Genomic DNA, 21,524 nt, shown 5'->3' with positions numbered 1-21,524 from the left:
TCACGTGCCCATTGTAGGCGGTTTTGGCGGTGGACAGGGGTCAGCACGGGCACTCTGACCGGTCTGCGGCTACGCCTCTACTCCCGCCAACAACTCGTAAGAATACTGGCCACTCGCTCCACAGAACAACCGGGTACCGCAGCTAACGCGTGTAAGTCATAGCCTCTACTTGGTAGTTATAACCATAAACCACTAATGATTGCTTTGTGTTGTTAGACCATAGTTCTTGCACTCACAATCATGCGATGAGTGAGACAGTCCTTGTCGTATTAAGTACTATCAAATTCACATTAATGGTGAAGATACCAATTTAATGCACTGGTCTTGACTAAGACCATAAGCCAGATCCAGACCAAGACTTTTAAGTGTTGAGACCCAGACTACAAGATCAAGACTCCAACTTAGCAAGGTTTGTGATCAACTAAAACTCTGATATTGTTTTTAAAATGCGTTCATAAAAGATGTCAATCTATTTGCAATTGCTAAACTTGAGTTACAGGTCAGTTTTTTGTTTATCAATTTTGAAAATTATTATTTTTTGAATAAAACTAAACACTAAAAACACATGTTGTCAAAGATCAACACAAAAATCACAATTTAAAATGTAAACCATTTTAATAAAGGATTGTAAGATTTCAGTACAAAATGAATACTATATATAAAAAAATGAAATAAACATAATATACCATTCAAGGCAAAATGTATCTTCTCTCAACAGTTCATTATTTACACAAACAGTTTAATAATTAAGCTTAATTACTTGATAAACCAATCAATAACTAATGGTTAATAAAGTACCTTTCACAGTGTTTAATAGTAATAAATGCACAATAGACAATCTGCTTTACACTTTTGTCTTTTATATTCCTAATGAGTGATGCATCAAGAACTTTCATCATTATAGGCGAGGGTTTAAACTGAGATGTCCTCCTGTTTAAAGGTTGTGAAGACCTTTAGGTTGTTGCTTTCTTTACTTTGTATGCTGGGTAATATTGGGCTTTCCATCTCCTCAACCTTCACTTTCACTGCATTAACTGTGGGAATAACAGGAAATCAAAGTATGAACTCCACTGTGAGCTAAAATAAACTTATTTACAAATAACAAAGATTTTTTAAACATTCAGGAAGAGACAACTTATTTTGATTAATGCTTACTTTCTTCCTCTGGTTCAGTCTTGATTTGTACAGAGGTGGGTGTGACAGAGGGGACTAGTGCCTCATTTGAGTGATTTGTCTCAGAATTCTCTTTCGGCTGGGGGAACTGTGTTTTAGATGTGTTTTTAATGCTTGTATTTTTCTTTATAAATCTTCGCCCTTAAGTAAATAAATAAAATAATAATAAGAGATAGATTGTGTTGGTAGGGAATAAGAACACAATACAAAACTGTTTAAGTAAAATTTTATGGATGGAACCACATTAGTAGTCTAATAATTTATTTAAAATTACATTTTTAGAAGTAATGAATATTTTATTTAAAAACCCAATAATAAAGAATGAAACTTACTCCTTTTCCCAATAAAGGGTTTTGGCTTTTTGCTTGGATTGGTGCATTCCTGACCCTGAGGTGGTTCTATGTAGATGGCAAAATACCACATGAAATAACCAGTGCATAAAATCAATAGCATGAAAATGACAACGACATTCTAATCTGAAATTGTCTCTCCATGGTTCACTGCCAAAATTTTAAGAGTAGATTTCTTATAGGTTTCCCCTACCTGGGCCGATGGGTGGCTGCAGCTGGTAGCCAGTGACTTCACACCAGCCCACCGGGTAAATTTCAGGGGACTGACAGTCCACCCACTGATCAAACTCTGGCTCCCAGCCATCAAAGTGCAGAAGGAGAAGCCGGCCTACACAACGCCTAACAGTGGCCACACACACCAGCCTTGGCTCCATGAGGTCCACGGCCTCTAACTTCATCCCTGTGGTAAAGCCATGGCCTGCAGCATCCTAGGTAATACAGATGTGGGAAGGACAATGTTAAGCCACACTAAATGCTACACACCTGCCAAACACATTAGGATACATAATTGAGAAATAAAATGGTTACTGTGTTGAAAAGTCTCTGTGGAGCAGCCACAGCACCCACTTCCTCTAAATACTTATGCCATGTAAACGTTTCTTGAACATAACCTAGTGAGAAGGAAGGCAATCACTGCTTGAAACAGCCTGAAAAAAACTTTAGCTAAAATGATGAGTTGGTCGTGAAGTATCACAATAGAGAATCAGCTGAGCACGTTACCAGGAGGTAGAGTGAGATTTATGTTGTTGTTCTGACAATATCCTACAGGTAAAATGGCATGTGAACTGGCGTGGTAGCAAAACCAGTCAGAACCATCACCAATCTCAACACCATCGATGCCAACCATGATGTATCCATCTAGCAGCACCTGAGCAATAAGATAAACCAGGTGAGTGCAAATGCATTCAACAATGTAATGTGCATTCCAATATTCAATATAAATCATAAATGGTGGCAGCATCATACTTTACGGACTGATGCGACACAGATGTTCCCAAGGTTCAGAGGATCAATTGCTTCCAGTTTCATGCCTTCCTCAAAAAATGTATCTCCCATGTAAACAGTCCTTAACTGTTTGCACCGAGTAATGAATTAAACACAGTAAAAGATTAAACTACATAAGACTAACAAACTATTACAACACAAAGAAAACTTTCCTGTATATATTATTGACTAAATTGCAATTATGAAATAAGCACTTACCTTCTTGAACTGATATGGCACACTGTCTTGAAGGACCTTGCGAAATGCTGGATGGCTACTCATGTTGACATTCCTATCTGTATCAGAAATATCATGCACAATTTAGTCTACAGATAATTACATTGTATAAAAATTTGATCTCAAAATCAATAAAATTTCCTTTTCTGTTTTCTTACAGCTGGTTTATATATTTCAGTCTCATTGTATATTTTGTATATCTGTCTGCTTCTATGTTTGGCGCCATGCATAGATCCAACAGTCTCATCTCACCACTTTCTTTGATGTTGTGGCCCACTCTTTCAGACCAGCCTACTGGATGTACTAGAGAACTTTGCATGTGACACCAGAAATCTGAGAGCACCTCGCCCGATGCTCCTAGACCCCCATCCTCATACAGCAGCCTGAGTCGACCCCCTATTATGGTATCCACCACTGCATAGCGGGTACGGCTCACCTGTGAGCGATCGACCACCTCCACACGAACACCTTGCCTGAATGAACATCTCATACTGTCTGCCATCTACAAAAGTGACAGACAGGAACAAAAAGGGATACTAATGCAGATATGAAAGCAAAAAAAGATGGCTCAATGGAAAATTGATTTGGCATTGTTGTCACCTTGACATGAAAGTCAACAGGAAGTGTGTGTTCTCCAACCAATTTCTCCATCAGGTAAGATTTCCAGTCTTTAATCTTCTGGTGGACCTCTGTGGGAAAATAGAGAGCTCAACAACACTTAAAGGAATAGAATGGACATGTCACCAGGGTGACAAGGTGGCCCAGTGGTTTGCACTGTCACTTCAAGAAGGTCCTGGGTCGAGCCCTGGCTGACATCAAGCCTTTCAGTGTGGAGTCTGCATGGTCTCCCAGTGTTGGCATGGGTTTCCTCCAGGTGCTCCACAGTCCAAAAACATGCAGATCAGATAAATTTGTAAACTCTAAATTGGCTATACGAGTGAGTGAGTGTGAATATGTCTATTGTCCCTACATAGGATAAGCGGTTATAAAAGTTGGATAGATGGACGCGTCACCATATTTGGGCTTTGTATATATGAGTTGATCAATTATCTGTTTTGATATTGAATAATGGCTTACATTTAGGTATGTTCATCATAAAAAGTAATAGTATGCCTTCAGGTCACTTGGAATATGATGCACGAGTCGCATGGACTACTTTCTTTACACTTGGTTGCTTTTTTTAAGCTTTAAAATGAGGCGCTATCCACTGCCATTGTATGTAAATCAGCAATTTTTACATAATTTCGACATTCTTTAATATATGTCTTTTTGTGTTCTGAAGAGAAAAACACCCTTACAGTGAGGCACTTATAATGGAAATGAATGGGGACATTTTGGAGGGTTTAAAGGCTAAAATGTTAAGCTTATAATTTTATTAATTACTACATTAATTATTTTGTTAAAACCTATTTATTATTTGAGCTGTAAAGTTGTTAAAACTGTTTAAGAAGATTTAAGTCGTCATGGCAACAAAGTAGTGAGGGTAATTATCACACTAAAATCATGTTAACATACATATTGTTTGTCTTGTGGCTATACTTTTGAAATTGTGAGTATTTTAATGTTTATGGATTGGCCCCATTTACTTCAAATGTGCCTCAATTTTTTAAAGGAGAGGGACAAGTTTAATTTATTTTAAGGCAAGGCTGTCCACTCTGTGACCATATTGGAAATGCCCCTGGTAAGCCATTTTCTATGTCGGTAAAGTCATATGAATACAGCTCCTATCTAACTGAAACCTTTTTTTTTTTTTTTTACGTTTAAATAACATTTAAAGTCAGCAATAAAATCTGACAATAAGGGTATCACAAATTTTGCTTATTCTTTAGCTCAAATCATGCAACAAATTATAATTATTATAATTTGTTTTCAGATTATTGGCTCTTTTAACTGTCTGTGATATCTGCCCAATTTTTTGCAGTGTACAAATTAGTGTCTATGGAGTCAGCAGTCACCTTGAGGGGGGACCAGGAGCTTGCTATTCACTGCACACCAGCCTATAGGATGAACATCAGATGTACCCAAGTTACACCAAAGGTCATGGCTATCATCATCCTCAAAACCCTCATAGCGCAGAAGAGCCTTATAGCCTGAGAGAATATCAAAAAAGTTTGAAATCAAAAAGAAAGTTTGAACAACAGGCCTTGCACATCTGATACATCTGAGAAGAATATGGAGTTTATATACCTGCCAGCTGTACTACAGTGGCAATCCAGTACACCTTGCTAGGCAAGGCTGTGTGAGTGTTCAGAACCTCCACTTTTAACCCCACGTAGATGTCCTCCCATTGAGCACAGAGTGGTGCCTGTCAAATTGGCAGTGAGAGATCAGGCATGTATAGACCTTTACAGTGCAACAAGTTTACAATGGCGTAAGTGGTGAATTGTTGCAATTGACCACAATTATCTTGCACTGGTACATTTCTATATGTAAAAACACTGAGAAAGAAGTCACTTACATGTCTGAAGCAAGATACAGGAGTAGCGAGGTAGCCACTTTTCTCAAGGTAACTACCCCAGTCAAATCCAGCCAAAGTAGCTTGCAAAGAACAAGGATAATTTAGAGAGATAGTTCACCCACAAATGAAATTATTTTCTCAACCTCATGCCATCCCAGATGAATATTAGAAGAATATTTCAGTTCTGTAGGTCCACATATTGCAATGGAAAGGAAACCAAAACTTGAAAATCCTAAAAGCACATAAAGTCAGCATAAAAGTAATCCATACAACTCCAGTGTTCTTCTGAAGTGATCTAATCAGCTTTGGGTGAGAACAGACCAAAATGTAACTTATTTTTACAGTATATTTTTGCCATTGCATCTCGAAATCATGATCACAAAAGAGACTGCTGATGCCAAGATTTATAGTGAAAAAGGAGTTACATTTTGGTCTGTTCTCACCAAAAATCGATCCGATAACATCAGAAGGTATGGATTAAACCGTATGGGTTGCTTTAAGTGCTTTTTAAAGCTTACAAATTTTGCCACCATTCACATGCATTTATGAATCAACAGAGCTGAAATATTCTACAAATAGTCATTGTTTTTTTTCAGCACAAGAGCGAAATTCATTCACATCTGGGATGGCATGAGAGTGAGTTAATGATGAGAATTTTCATTTTTGGGTAGTTTATACCTTAATGCATTCAAATAGCTGAAATATATCACTATAATCCTGTGAAACTAGATTTGTATAGCTCTCTGTAGTGAAGACAGTAGAATGTGACTTCACAGGTGCATGTGGAGTGTTTTCTCACCATCCTGTCCAAATGCTCTGCTCTCCTGTTGCTGTGCAACACCCTTTGACTGAGAAGACTCAGTCAGTGATTTTAGAGAGATTTTGTTTGTCGACTTCTTTATGGGTGGCTTTCCCTGAATATAAAGACATACAAAATATAATTTCAGGTTTTTAAGGGAATATTTCAAAATCAAAATCCTCATCATTCAATTACCCTCATGCCCATCCCATTTGTGTATGACTTTCTTGAACACAAATTCATATTTTAGGAGAATACCTAAGCTCTGTCGAGTCAAAGCAAGTGAATGGTGGCCAGAAATTTGAAACTCCAAAAAGCACATAAAAGTAGCATCGATTAATAAATCCAGGTGTTTTCAAAGTGTGGGGCACGCCTCCCCAGGGGGGCACTAGGGCATGTGGAGATTGGTACATTTTTAATTAAACAATATATATAAATATTTTACACTGGTAGCCAAACATTTGGAATAATAAACAGATATGGCTCTTTATGGAAAGAAATTGTTACTTTTAGTCACCAAAGTGGCATTCAACTGATCACAATATATAGTCAGGACATTAATAACATGAAAAATTACTATTACAATTGAAGAAAAAAAAAAATTCTCCATGTGCAGCAATGACATCTTTGCAGTTCCTTGACATTCTAGCTGTCAGTTTGTCCAGATACTCAGGTGACATTTCACCCCACACTTCCTGTAACACTTGCCATAGATGTGTCTGTCTTGTCAGGAACTTCTCACACATCTTACAGTCTAGCTGATCCCACAAAACTCAATGAGGTTAAGATCCATAACACTCTTTTCCAATTATCTGATGTCCAATGTCTGTTTCTTTGCCCACTCTAAACTTTTCTTTTTGTTTTTCTGTTTCAAATGTGGCTTTTTTTCTTTGCCATTCTTCCCATAAGACCTGCACCCCTGTTGTACATGAAACTGGTGTTGAGCGGGTAGAATTCAATGAAGCCGTCAGCTGAGGACATGTGAGGCATCTATTTCTCAAACTAGAGACTCTGATGTACTTATCCTCTTGTTTAGTTTTACATCTGGTCTTCCAAATCTCTTTCTGTCCTTGTTAGAGCCAGTTGTTCTTTGTCTTTGAAGACTGTAGTGTACACCTTTGTATGAAATCATCATTTGTTTTGGGAAATTTCAAGCATTGTATATCTTCATTCCTCAAAACAATGATTGACTGACAAGTTTCTAGAAAAAGCGGTTTCTTTTTTGCCATTTTTTATCTAATATTGACATTAAGACATGACAGTCTCCAAAGCAAAGACAATGTTAAGCTTAATTTAACCATCCAAACAGCATTCAGCAGTGCTTAATATAATGGCAAGTAATTTTCTAGTACCAAATTAGCAATTTAGTATGATTACTCAAGGATAAGGTGTTGGAGTGATTGCTGCTGGAAATTGGTCATGTCTGGATTTTATCAAAAATAACTTTTTTTAAATAGTGATGGTGTTTTTTTTTTTTTTTTTTTTACATCATTAATGTCCTGACTATACTTTGTGATCAGCTAAATGCCCCTTTGGTTAAAATACCAATTTCCTTCCAAAACAGCAAAATCTGTACATTATTCCAAACTTTTAGCCACCAGTGTATATGTATTAGGTTTAACTATTATATATAAAAATTAAAAAAATAGGCAAAAAAAAAATATTTTTAAATGAAATATTTGTGAAGATTCTCTGATATTCGTTAAGCCCGCCAATAAAGCAGACGTGATGTATTAGTCTGTAATTACAATGAAGCGGTTTCTGTGACCACCAAATTCGAATCCTCAGGTTGGGGGCACTATCATGTACGTTGCGTCACAAGGGATTCCCACTGTCTTTGACTTCGAAAACCCCTGCTCTCGATTATTTGTTTTGATCATTTGTCTCGTTTATGCTTTGTGGGTGTTAATTTTTTGCCACGCCATCAACATTCATATCTATACAGGCAATGCGTTTATAATTAAATTACTACTACAGCACAAAATTGTTTACAAGAGCACAAAGTTCTTCATAGCCTCTTAATTTTGCTCTTAAAGAGCAACAGATTGATGGATTTAACTTTAAAATGTACAGAATTTTCTTACAGTGGACCATGCTCCATGACCCCCCTAGAGGATCCAAGAGCCACCCACCACAGTCTCACAAAATACTGATAGAAACACTGTGCATTTATGTCCTTTTTGGAGTTTCAAAGTTCTGCCACCATTCACTTGAATTGTGTGGACCTGTAGAGCTGAAATATTCTTCTAAAAATCTTTGATTGTGTTCAGCAGAAGAAAAAGTCATACACATCTGGGATGGCATGAGGGTGAGTAAATGATGAGAGAATTTATATTTTTATGTGAACAAGTCCTTTAAAGAGAAAGTTCACCCATAAACCTGCCTAACATCTCATTATGTGTTCACCAGAAGAAAGTCATACAGGTTTGGAATAACAAGAGGGTGAGTAAAGGATGACAAAATGTTCATATTTGGATGAGCTAGTTCTTTAAATATACAACTGTTTGAAAAAAAGAATATGTTCAAACAGTTGGTGTATGCATGCATGTACACAACACGCATAATAGACAGACAATACATCTTTCCCACCTGCAGCCGTGCAAGAACTGAGGATTTCTTTGAGTTGGAGGAGAATGACCGGGAGCAGGACGCACTGCAGAAGCGCTTGGTTTTTGAGTAGAAAGTGTCCTTGGTACCAGTAGTTCCACACATTTCACACACTGCAGACACAGGAGATTGAGTTTAGGTAACATGACAGAGAAGCAACACTTTTATTGTGGGTTGTTTGCAAAGTGTGCTACATGCACATATCAATGCTCATTAATACAAGTACTCCTGAGTTCACCTATGCCATCATTATCTGCCCAGGATGAATAAGCCCCAGAACTATTAACACTGTTATCATCCGAATAGAGCTGTTTATGATCTTCTCCATCAAATACTCTCACTTCTCCCTCTTTCTGCTTACATGTGTCCAAGTTGACATTCCAAGAGGCCAATTTCCATTCATCCTTTAAGAAGAGCAATGTTATTAATACAGTAAACAAACAAATCAATGTGTTAATTGTAGGGTAAAGCCTATATGATCAGTCAAAACTTTATTGGGTAAAACGCTGTTAACTCCCCCAATTAATTTTAACTCATTCACAAATACATACTATACTACTTAAGTGACTCCTACTCAAGGGATGGTTCACCCAAAAATGAAAATTCTCTCATCATTTACTCACCCTCATGCCATCCCAGATGTATATGACTCTCTTCTGCAGAACACAAATGAAGAATTTTTTGAAGAATATCTCAGCTCTGAAGGTCCTTACAATGCAAGTGAATGGTGAACAGAACTCTGATGCTTTAAAAAGCACAAAAAAGCTGTGTCCCGTTTGGAAGGCAGCATGCTAGATAGGACGCGTCCTTTGAAGGCTACAGTGTCCTCCTTTCAACAAGTCTTGTTTAAACGAAACAGCCTTCATAAGCAAACGGAACATAACATGGTTGCTATGACAGCACACCACTCTTTAACTAGCATGAGCGCTTTGAGTGAGAAGGAAACAAAGTCCCTTTGGAAGGGAATGTATGAGATACATTTCAGGAGAGTTATAATGATGTAGAGAGAAAAGAAAATATATAATCCAGGTGTACTTTTAGCCTAATATTTTATTTTAATTATATATTACTATAACTATACATATTATATACTCTGCACTATATACTGAGGTACTTCAACATGGGAATTAACATTACTTGCGTTTGAACGTAATTTTTTAGACATTTCCGTTGAAGCAAAAAATTGTGGGTTGCGAGTGCCCACGAAGGATACACCTCATGCATCCTCTGAATTCCTGTGAAAGAAGATCGCCTTTGGAGTGTCCTACTCGCTTTTCTGAAACGAGACAGCCTCAATGAAGTATGCGGTCGACAAATGTGACCTCCGGAGTAAGCATCCTCCAAATGAGACACAGCCAAAATCAGCATAAAACTCCAGTGGTTTCATCCAAATCTTTTGAAGTGATCGAATTGGTTTTGAGTATGAACAGACCAAAATATAACTGCTTTTTTTTTTAATAAAAATCTTACCCTTACAGTCTAGGTGGAATTTTCATGAAATCATGATATCAGGCTTGATTAAACTTCCTTGCTCTTGATTGTGCCATGAAGAGTAATCAAGTTTGAAATCATGATCTCGAAGACTGCTGATGTCAAGATTTATAGTGAAAAGGAGTTATATTTTGGTATGTTCTCACCCAAAACTGATTAGGTTGCTTCAGAAGACACTGATTAAACCACTGGAGTATTAAGGAGGATGAATTATCTACTGTCTTTATGTGCTTTTTGAAGATTCAAAGTTTTGGTCACCATTCATTTGCAGTGTATGGACCTACAGAGCTGAAATATTCTTCTAAAATAATATTTGTTTGTGTTCATCTTTGTTTGTGTTCAGTATAAGAAAGTCATACACATCTGGGATGGTATGAGGGTGAGAGAATTTTGAATGATCCCTTTCAGGGTTTTTCAAAGATTATAAAGAAAAGGCATCCGATACTCACTGATTCAAACTTTTCAGGTTCCGTGGTCACACCGTGTCTCTTTCGCTTTGGAATACACGTGGAACAGGAGGCACCGCCGCAGTTATTGCACGGCGGGCGGTTGAAAATCGTCGGGACAGCGCCCTCCTTCAGTCTCAGCCCTTTGAATCCCATCGTCTTGGCAGTAGCAAGAGATCTTGGCTCAAAGCAGTCCTTATTAAAATGATCAGAGCATAAATGGGAGACAGTCCTGGCAACCCAATTCCTGCGGGTCCTCTGAACCTGCTTCTCCCATTTGCGAAAATCCCCGGGGTCCTTGGGAAATCTGAACATGGATACATTCTGCCCACTAAACTTTCCACAGGCATAGGCAACACATCGGTTAGGCATTTGTGCTCCTCTTCAACGCAGGTGTAGAGTCGTATAACGATTGGCCAGACACTCTAGGTCTTGTCGTCCACAGCTGCCTGGTAATATACGTTTAAGATGCATTAACATACTGGAATAATTACGCCATATAATACTGTAGGACCACCATGCTGCCTTTACTGTTACTGGGAGTCATTCATTGCTGCAAGCAAATCATTTAGGAAAATATCTTGTACGAGTATCAGTGTTACTGTTAACGTCTGACATACAGCGACGATGAATCAAAGCAACAGTTTGAACGTGTGAAAAAGAAACATCAAAATATTTCTCACCTGCTTCACCTCTCAGAAAACTCACGTTTGCTTATCGTGAATGGCGCATTATCGCCATCAACTGGACTGGAGGTCAAGAACTGTAACTCCAAAATGGCTTGATTTACGTGTCAGAACGTGTACACTCGTGATCGTATGTAAATATAATCTGTAGTTAATAAAAAAGCTTTATGTTTCACAAACAATTCAGATATGTTTGAATACGGAAATAATACGGAATAAAAACCCTTATTAAATAGAGCTGCAGCATCGCGGTTCCATGGTGTAATGGTTAGCACTCTGGACTCTGAATCCAGCGATCCGAGTTCAAATCTCGGTGGAACCTGAGTTTTTCTTTTCGATTGAATAGTGCTCAACAATACAGAAACTGTGCGGCAGTAGCCCCGGTAAAACCGTGGCAAGGAAAAGCACTCGATGTTAAGGCTATTGAAAATTAATTGATTTCGTTGCAACGGTTCTGGTAAACCCTCTTCATTACATTGACTTGACGGTCGTTCCATGAACTCAGGGCCTTTTCCATTTTAAAAGTTTTTTTATTTTCTCCAAAAAGATTTTAAACATTATATTAGACTAAGAATGTCTTAAGTGTAAACATTTGTACCGTGCTATCTCAAGCTACATCTAAATATGTTTAATGTATGCTGGGATATGGCGATGCATTTAGAAATGTAATAAGGATGACAGTTTTACAGTTCATTTAACCATTATTATTTATGCTCAAGGTCATGACACTGCAAAATGTTTATAAGAAATATAAATTAATGCTGCAATTCCTACAAATATCCACTTTATAATTATAAGATGTTTTCTGTACAAAATCATGGTAACAGTGATGACAATGTAGGATTGTTCCCTTCTGACAAACCTACCAAAAGAAAAAGAGGAGACACATGCACTGTACTTGTAGATTTAACATTATACAGAAAGGATCATGTAATTATGAGATTTTGTTTGTTTGTTTTTTACAGAATTGTATTATTTTAAAAAGGGGGAGTTATGATGGTAACAAGGTTGATATATAAGGGGACAAAACTTTAAACAATTTATTTCCACTAAAACATGCACACACACACACACACACATGTGTGTATGTGTGCATGTGTGTGTGTGAATGTTGTGTGATCGTGTGATATGAGCATGAATCGATCGTCTGTGTTCCGTAACTGCTTTCGGGTCCTTGAATAACATATAACGTGCGAGTAAGGGCAGCCAGTGGAGTTTCTAGTGCCCTCCTAGGGTAAGATGGTGCCCCCCGAGGGAGATGGTGCCCAACGCAGACTGCGTAGTAAGTGTATAGGGAGCGGCTGTACTGTATATTTATATATATATATATATATATATATATATATATATATATATCCATCCACAGAACTGCTGCTCACTTGTTGTTTTTTGTTTTGGGCACTATTCTGATTAAATTCTAGAGACTGTTGTGAAGTTACAGAAATACTCAAACCAGCCTGTCTGGCACCAACAATCATGCTTCAGTCAAAATCACTGAGATCACATGTTTTCCCCATTCTGATGGTTGATGTGAACATTAACTGAAGCTCCTGACCTGTATCTGCATGATTTAATGCACTGCTGCCACATGACTGGCTGATTAGATAATTGCATGGATGATTGTTGGTGCCAGATGGGCTGGTTTGAGTATTTCTGTAACTGTTGATCTCTGGGGATTTTCACACACAGCAGTCTCTAGAATTTACTTTGAATGGTGCCAGAAACAACCAGTGAGCAGTACTGTGAATGGAGACACTTTGTCAGTTCAAACCAGCCTGAACAAGTCTATGGTAACTCCGATAACCACACTGTATAATTGTGGTGAGAAGAATATAATCTCGGAATGATATTCAGAGATGTGGGTTGGCACTGTTTTGGTGGCACAAGGGGGACCTACACAATATTAGGCAGGTGGTTTTAATGTTGTGGCTGATCGGTGTATATACACTGGCAGCCAAAAGTTTGGAATAATGTACAGATTGGATATCTTTAGGGAAAGAAATTGGTACTTTTATTCACAAAAGGGGTATTGAACTGATCACAATGTATAGTCAGGACATTAATAACATGAAAAATTACTATTACAATTTCAAAATGTTGAAAACTTTTTAAACTACTTCAAAGAGTTCTCATAAAAAAATCCTCCAAGTGCAGCAATGACAGCTTTGCACATCCTTGCCATTCTAGCTGTCAGTTTGTCCAGATCCTCGGGTGACATTTCACCCCACACTTCCTGTAACACTTGCCATAGTTGTGGCTGTCTTGTCGGGCACTTACACACCTTACAGTCTAGCTCAGACATGGGCAATTTACGGAACGCAGGCTGGATCGGGCCCTCCACATGGTTTAATGTAGCCCGTGGCTCATTTATGGTAAAAGCGTTTTTTTTCCCATTGGATATTTCAGTTAACTTGCATTGGGATGTAACGCATTTCCACAAGCGTTTACCATGCTCAGATAAGAGACGCAACACCCCCAGTTTGAGATTAATACTTGAGCAAATTGGAAATATTCCGCCTAATGTTATACTTATTTTGTGGAATCTGGCAACCATGCACGCAAGTGCACTTTCTCTCTCGCTTTCACCTTTGAACAAATTTAGCAATCTGTAGTGCTATATTCTGCTCAAGGAAAAGTGTTATATGGCTACTCTGTGTCCATTCTTGAGGCTGCTTGTGATGTTTGGTGCTACTAATTTTCCAGGTAAACCTTCTCAGTGATTAAATTAAATATAAAAGTAGATCTCGGCATCATTAACATGTGAGCAAAAGCAAGCCAGAGATTTATATGTAGGCCTATTTTTTATTTGTGCAATTTAGAAATGTTGATGTCCACCTGTATGTTAATTTAACTCTTGCAGTAATCATTTATCATCGTCATGCCGCCTGTGTTATTCAGTTGTCGCATCAAGACCCTGTTGTAGAAATTGTAATACTCATTGATCAGTAAAAGTCATTGCAAAGGAATGCCCCTGTATCTAAGGAATGTAGAGGGGGAAGATCTGCTTCTGTTGGAGACCTTGGGGAAAAGAGGTATAAAAACAAGTCAGCCCTCCTCGACAACGTCTCACTCGTGTCACAGAGTAATTCCTGTGTAATGACTGGGTCCTTCTTGCAAGAATAAATTATTTTAAAAGACTGGTTTATTCAGAGTGTCTCTTACGCAGTGATAATGGTTGGTTAATAATTTTTTTGCCACAACAATTTGGTGTCAGAATAGTGGGATTCCTTGGAAGTGCCTTCTGGACCTGAGAGCGGACGGTGTTTGGCCACCTGGACTGAGAAGTTTCAGCTCTACCTCGTAAGCTTCAGAGAGGGACCGACCGCATCAGGGCCAGGAGAAACTCCACTGGAATCAAATGAAAACAAACCCGTGGCAACCCAAATATCTCTGGTAAGAGATGACTAAATTATTTTCTTTTGGTATAAGAGTGAGTGAACATAGTGGCTGAGACTGTTTTCTGTAGTGTGAGTACAAGAGGTTCTCGAGCAGAAACTGAGACCTACGAACAGGTCAAGAGGTTTTCTAAACAGAGACTGAGTTCTCGCAAACATTTTTTAATTAGGTTAGATAAAATACTGAGCGCTGGAACGTACTTCAGAGAAAGATTTGGAGTAAACCGTAATTAACAAAGCACTAGGGAGTGCACCCTTATTGTCACGATGTGGGAAATCAGGAGAAGGCAGACAGAAGGTAGGATCCAAACGCGGCTTTATTGAAACAATAAATAAACAAAACACGGGAACAAAAGAAAGGTCCACAATGGGAAAACAGAGACAGAACCTTGGAAGGACACGGGGACATCAACAAGGGGAACAGGGAACAGGAACCACGAATGAGAGAGTAGTCACAGGGAACTCGGGCTGGAAACAGGGAGCTAACAAATACATCCATTAACAAACAACGACCGACAGAGACTGAACAAACAGACAGGGTTTAAATACATGGACATAAGAAGACGGGAACCAATGAACAAACAGAACTCAAACAAGATAACAGGGTGATAAACTAAAACCAAATACAACTAACGAGGGCAGGTGAAAACAATGAACAGAGCACACGAAGGCTGACAAGAAAACTATGGAAGTACAAGGGTGACAAAAGTGAAAAACTAAGGAGTTAGAAAAGTGACAAAAATGACAAACAAAGGACAACGGTGAGACAAGACACGGTAATCATTACAGAGTCCCCCCTCAAAGGAGCGGATTCCAGACGCTCAAAAGAAACATCACATAAAACAAGAAGAAATGTCCATTGACTGGGGGGGGAGCTTGTGGTGGGCAGACAGACCAAGGGGGGCAACGAAGGGCAGACAGGCAGTCCAGGGGGCAACGAGGGGCAGACAGACAGTCCAGGGAGCAACGAGGGGCAGACAGACAGTCCAGGGGACAACGAGGGGCAGACAGACAGTCCAGGGGGCAGCAAGGGGCAGACAAGAAAAGGGGACCGGTTCAGGAGGTCTGGGAGACGGCCACTGGGCGAAGACTGGTTTTGGGGACCTGGGAGGCAGTCGAAGGACAGGGGCCGATCCTGGGGGCCTGGAAGTTGACCACGGGATGTGGGTAGGCCTGGGGGACCTGGGAGGTGGCCGCAGGATAGGGACCGGTCCGGGGGGGCGGAGCCGTAGAAGGCGTAGCCGGGGGAGGCTTTTGAGCCATGGGGGGCGGAGCTGAGGAATGCCCTGGAGGCCCAGGAGGCGGGACTGAAGGAGGTTTTGGAGGTTCGGAAGGCGGCGCTGAGGGAGGCTCTGGAGGCTCAGGGGCGGTGCCATGGGAGGCCCAGGAGACAGGGCAGAGGGAGGTGGTGCCGCAGGAGGCTCTAGAGGCGAAGACGAGGGCGGCTCTGGTGGCGGAGCCGAGGGAGGCCTAGGAGGCGGAGCCGAGGATGGCTCAGGAGGTGGAGCCGAGGGCGGTGACGCCGTAGGCAGCTCTAGAGGCGGAGGCCTGGAAGGCTCTGGGAACGGAGCTGAGGAAGGCTCAGGAGACGGAGCCGAGGAAGGCTCAGGAGGCGGAGACGTAGGGTGCTCTAGAGGCGGAGCAGAGGGAGGCGAAGCCGAGGAAGGCTCAGGAGGCGGAGCCGAGGAAGGTGGCGCCGTAGGAGGCTCTAGAGGCGAAGCCCTGGAAGGCTCTGGAGGTGGAGCCCTAGAAGGCTCTGGAGGCGGAGCCGAAGCAGGCTCGGGAGGCGGAGCCATAGGAGGCTCGGGAGGCAGAGCTGTAGGAGGCTCTGGAGGCGGAGCCGAGGAAGGCTCAGGAGGCGGAGCCGAGGAAGCTGGTGCCATAGGAGGCTTTAGAGTTTCTGGGAGTAGAGCCGTAGGAGGCTCAGGAGTTTCTGGGAGAAGAGCCGTAGGAGGCTTGGGAGGCGGAGCCGTAGGAGGCTCGGGAGTCTCTGGGGCGGAGCCGTAGGAGGCTCGGGAGGTGGAGCCGTAGGAGGCTTGGGAGGCGGAGCCGAAGGAGGCTCGGGGAGAAGAGCCGAAGGACGCTCAGAAGGCGGAGCTCTGGAAGGCCCGAGAGGCTTGAGAGGCGGAGCCCTGGAAGGCTTGAGAGACTTGAGGGGCGGAGCCCTGGAAGGCTCAGGAGGAGGAGCCCTGGAAGACTCAAGAGGCTTGGGGGCGGAGCCCTGGAAGGCTCGAGAGACTTGAGAGGCAGAGCCCTGGGAGGCTTGGGAGGAGGAGCCCTGGAAGACTCGAGAGACTTGAGAGGCGGAGCCCTGGGAGGCTCGGGAGGAGGAGCCCTGGAAGACTCGAGAGACTGGAGAGGCGGAGCCCTAGGAGGCTCGGGAGGAGGAGCCCTGGAAGACTCGAGAGACTTGAGAGGCGGAGCCCTAGGAGGCTCGAGAGGCTTGAGAGGCGGAGCCCTGGAAGGCTCGAGAGGAGGAGCCCTGGGAGGCTCGGGAGGAGGAGCCCTGGAAGACTCGAGAGACTGAAGAGGCGGAACCCTAGGAGGCTCGGGAGGAGGAGCCCTGGAAGACTCGAGAGACTTGAGAGGTGGAGCTGTAGGAGGCTCTGGTGTCTCTTGGAGCAGGGCCATAGGAGGCTCGGGAGGCGGAGCCGTGGAAGGCTCGAGAGACTTGAGAGGCGGAGCCCTGGAAGGCTCGAGAGACGGTGCCCTGGAAGGCTCGAGAGACTTGAGAGGCGGAGTCCTGGAAGACTCGGGAGGCGGAGCTCTGGGAAGCTCGAGAGGAGCCCTGGAAGACTCGGTAGGCGGAGCTCTGGAAAGCTCGGAAGGCGGAGCTCTGGAAATCTCGGGAGGCGGAGCTCTGGAAATCTCGGGAGGCTCGGAAGGCGGAGCTCTGGAAAGCTCGGAAGGCGGAGCTCTGGAAAGTTCAGAAGGCGGAGCTCTGGAAAGCTCGGAAGGGGGAGCTCTGGAAAGCTCGGGAGGCAGAGCTCTGGAAAGCTCGGGAGGCGTTGGCGCTTGGACGGTCATGGCTACAGACGCTGGCTCAGGGACGGTCGAGGCTACAGGCGCTGGCTCACGGACATCTGAGGCTACAGGCACTGGCTCATTGACGTTTGAGGCTATCGGCGGTGGCTCGGGGATGGTCGAGGGCTCAGGCTCGCTCACCGTGGCTGACGAGGACTCAGGCTCGCTCACAGTGACATGCGTGGGCTCTGGCTCGCTCACAGTAACATGCGTGGGCTCTGGCTCGCGCACCGTGGCTGACGAGGACTCAAAGCAAGCTTGCCAGATTTGATACACCGGTTTTCTGTCAAATGAGAAACAACTATAGGAGAAAATGTATGCAGGACATAGAGAAACTGATCAAATACCATGATTTCCCCAGGGAGGGAACACTGAGCACGACTAGACTGAGAGTGGTGTGAGAATCAGTGGAACAGGGCAGCGAGGCACAAAGAGGTTGTTGTGGCTGCGTTCAACATGTGTGTAAAAAATGTGAACAGACAGTGGGCTGTTGGCTTAAGGAAGCAGATAGAAGAGAACGAAAGCAAATGCAGAAAGAATTAGCATGTAGGATTGAAAAGTGTAGGAAAAAACTAAAATAAAATGTGTGAAATATCTGTTTGTGTGTCAGCACCACCAGAACCGACTAATGAAAAGTATGTTTGTGTTTCCCCACATGCAATGGCGATTGTGCCAGCGCCGCCGGCGTATAATCATCACTATCCCGTGGCGGAGCTGAAAGCCCTGAAAATAAACCCCGACCTCGACTGCTCTCCGCCCAGAAGACAAGCACCACAAGCAGCTCCTCCCGACTCGGACAGTGAAGTTGTTTCCTGAATGGACTGAGACCTGAGATCGAGCAAGCGGTGAAAGCAAGTTACATTGAATGGAAGAGTGGGTGGCTGACCTCCACCCTGGCGCACGCTGTGCACGCAGAGGAACAGCTGCTGACAAAGAAAGACAAAGTCAAGGCAAAGGGGGAGAAAGATCTTCAGCTGACAGTTGTGTGACTACAATCTAATGTCAGCACATCTAAACCGCAGCAGAAATGGGCCGACAAAAAGAAGAGAGGCTACAGAAACCAGCGGAAGTGGAATTGCGGCTTGTATGGGACTGACGACCATGAGTTCAGAGAATGCACGAAATGCAAACTGTGCAAACAAGAGGGACACTGGGCTACAGACTGTCCGGGAAGGAAAAGGCAGACTGAAGCAAGCAGAGCAGAGAGCAGCGAGGAGGGGGTCGAGCCGAGGGTGATCAGCTGCCGGCTACAGAAAAGGGAAGTGAACATTTTTTAACCACACACACACATACAACACGCACACATACACTGATTTACATACTGCTCTCTGCAATGAAGACAATGCTTGCAAACCTTTGAGTGTGACTGATGAAACTTTATGTGATAATGTTTTGGATAAATGTTTGAGAATGTACAAAAGTTCAGGGTTTTTACAAATGCAGAGATATCAAATGTTAGTTGATGAGACATTAGTAGATTTTTTTGGTAGATTCTGGGGCATGCAATTTTACGATACGACCATGTGACTTGCCATGTGTACCAAAATTGACAGGTTCAGCGCATGAGAGCACTTTGGCCTCGGGCCATTTGATTTCTGAAAAATTCACAGTGCCCTTGTAGTGTGAGACGGAGAAGGGGAAAACATTTAAACATGCGTTTCTGTGTTCACCAGCTTGTCCGGTACCTCTAATGGCCAGAGATTTAATGTGTGAATAGAATTTGACCCTTACGGGGGGTTCAAGGCCAAAGAGCAGCTGTGGGCAGATCTGGGCCCTTTTGTGAGAGAATGCATGAAAGCAACAGATTGGGCTGACAGACTGCAACCTGTGGCATATTTTTCAACCAAACTTGATGCAGTAGCAGCAGGTCTACCACACTGTTTGAGGTCTGTGGCGGCTGCTGAACTGGCAGTACTGGCATCCAGGGAATTTGTTGGGTATTCTGATTTAACTTTGATGGTTCCAAACGCAGTCTCCATGATTTTGCAACAGAGAACGTCACATTTATCTACAGCCCGATGGCTGAGAGCAGGATGGAGGAACATCACCGTTGTCTGTCAGCGCTTGAATAGATGTGCACACCGCATCCAGATCTATTAGACACGCCATTAGACAATTGTGACAATATCCTCTTTGTGGATGGGTCGGCTTCCAAAGATCCACAAACAGGAAAGAATAAGGTTGGTTACACGATAACCACTGAATTTGAGGTCGTAACATCTGGCAAACTGCCATCAAATTATTCAGCTCAGGCAGCTGAACTGGTTGCTTTAACAGAAGCATGTAAACTTATGACAGACAAATGTGTGACAATTTACACAGATTCGCGTTATGCCTTTGGGTTAACACACGATTTTGGTGCTTTATGGAAGCACAGAAAATTTCTGGAGGCCATTCTTTTACCAGACAAGGTCGCGATTTGCAAATGCGCAGCGCACACTAACGATAACAGTTCAGTCTCAACAGGAAACGCACGAGCAGACGCGGCAGCGAAGGCCGCGGCAGCGATGGAGACAAAAGAAACTACGTGTGCTTTGATATCTGACAATAAACTTGACATTTCTTCTTGTTTACAGAGCATGCAAACTTTTTCCACAGGCGAGGAGAAAAACAAGTGGAAGGCGGCTGGCTGTAGTTTTAAGGAGAATGTGTGGATGAGCTGTGATGGTATGCCTTGTTTACCCAAACAGTTCTTTCCTCATTATGGAAAGTTGATACACGGGTTAGACCATGTATCAAAAGCGGGGATGGTTGCGCAAATGAAAGAATTGTGGTTTACAAAGGGTTTCACGATATTTGCTGAACATTTTTGCAAAAGATGTGTCATTTGTAACACACATAACGTGGCAAGAGGGATAAAAACACCTATAGTATCTCAACCACCATCAGGGGGGCCTTTTGAGTATCTGATGATGGATTTCATCGAGTTAACCCCTTGTGGGAAACAGAAATACTGCCTGGTGATGGTTGACATGTGGTCGAAATGGGTTGAGGCCTTCCCAACCTCGAAACAAGACTCGGCAGCAGTAGCGAAAGCTCTTAACCGAGATTGTTCCGAGATGGGGAATTCCAAGAAAAATCAGCTCGGACAATGGGACACACTTTGTCAATGAAGCAATAATGCAATAAAGCAGATGAGTCAGTTTTTGGAAATTGACATGAGAACACACTGCAGTTACCATGCTGCCAGTGGAGGCGCTGTTGAGAGGGAGAATCAAACAATCAAGAACAAATTGGCTAAGTGCTTTGAGGAAACTGGGCTCACATGGGTTAAAGCACTCCCAATTGTGTTGATGTACACCAGAACAGAGGCGGCGGCAGCCGATTTTGCCGGGGCTTCAGCCCCTAATGTTTTGAGTGTAGCCCCGAATGTATTTTGAAAAGTTCACTGACAAATATGAAACCGGACAATAGCCTATGTAAACCCCCGAAATCATAAGTTGCCTTATTTCATTGTGCTTTGGCTTTGCATACTGCATACAGCCTGTAAAAATAGACATAGGCATAATCTAGCCTATAGAATAAGTTCCTTTGCTGTCGGTAGCCTATGGGCGACTCCGTTTCTTCCTCTCTGTTGAATATGCAGCAGGTAGGGGAGGAGCTTGCACAGTCGTTGACATCAACTAACGTTACTTAGTGGCGAGTTAACAGCAGTTAGCAGGAAAGGTAGCAAAAATTAAGCTAATGAGTCTTTGGGGATTTTTCCGAAAGAAGTCAGTGGGTAAGAATTCACATTTGTTTTTGTCCTTAAAGTCTGAAGATCATCATCTTGCTGGCTTTCACCCACAGTAGGCTAAACCTCAAGAGGTCCACTACAGACTGCCATTACATGTTGTAGCCTCCTAATGTAGGTTGACGCAACTTGGTAGCTCTT

General features: G+C 42.5%; 1 protein-coding gene and 1 non-coding gene across 3 annotated transcripts; one reads left to right on the top strand and one right to left on the bottom strand.

Moving 5' to 3' along the window:
* Positions 1–633: 633 nt before the first annotated feature.
* LOC127633417 (lethal(3)malignant brain tumor-like protein 2) lies at positions 634–11,267 on the bottom strand. Of its 2 annotated transcripts, XM_052112491.1 has the most exons (18): positions 11,229–11,267; positions 10,549–10,994; positions 8,847–9,012; positions 8,591–8,721; positions 6,002–6,116; positions 5,203–5,282; positions 4,932–5,049; positions 4,700–4,834; positions 3,345–3,433; positions 2,997–3,246; positions 2,727–2,803; positions 2,490–2,594; positions 2,244–2,391; positions 2,052–2,134; positions 1,717–1,951; positions 1,506–1,571; positions 1,156–1,314; positions 634–1,034 (listed from the first exon to the last, which is right to left on the bottom strand). In XM_052112491.1, the coding sequence occupies exons 2-18, from the start codon at positions 10,915–10,917 to the stop codon at positions 913–915; spliced, it is 2,448 nt and encodes an 815-aa protein (XP_051968451.1). In that variant the 5' UTR covers positions 10,918–10,994; positions 11,229–11,267; the 3' UTR covers positions 634–912. The 2 variants fall into 2 exon arrangements, with proteins under 2 accessions (XP_051968451.1, XP_051968452.1); XM_052112492.1 differs by lacking the exon at positions 11,229–11,267 and having other exon boundaries at positions 8,970–9,012; positions 10,549–11,218.
* A 214-nt stretch (positions 11,268–11,481) lies between these two features.
* trnaq-cug (transfer RNA glutamine (anticodon CUG)) lies at positions 11,482–11,553 on the top strand. The gene has a single exon. It is a non-coding gene; the product is annotated as a tRNA-Gln (tRNA).
* Positions 11,554–21,524: the final 9,971 nt, after the last annotated feature.

Source organism: Xyrauchen texanus, chromosome 40 (genome assembly GCF_025860055.1).
Source record: "Xyrauchen texanus isolate HMW12.3.18 chromosome 40, RBS_HiC_50CHRs, whole genome shotgun sequence".
Lineage (NCBI taxonomy): Eukaryota > Metazoa > Chordata > Actinopteri > Cypriniformes > Catostomidae > Xyrauchen > Xyrauchen texanus.
Note: the sequence above shows the minus strand (reverse complement) of the source record. Positions and strands in the feature narration are given on the sequence as shown.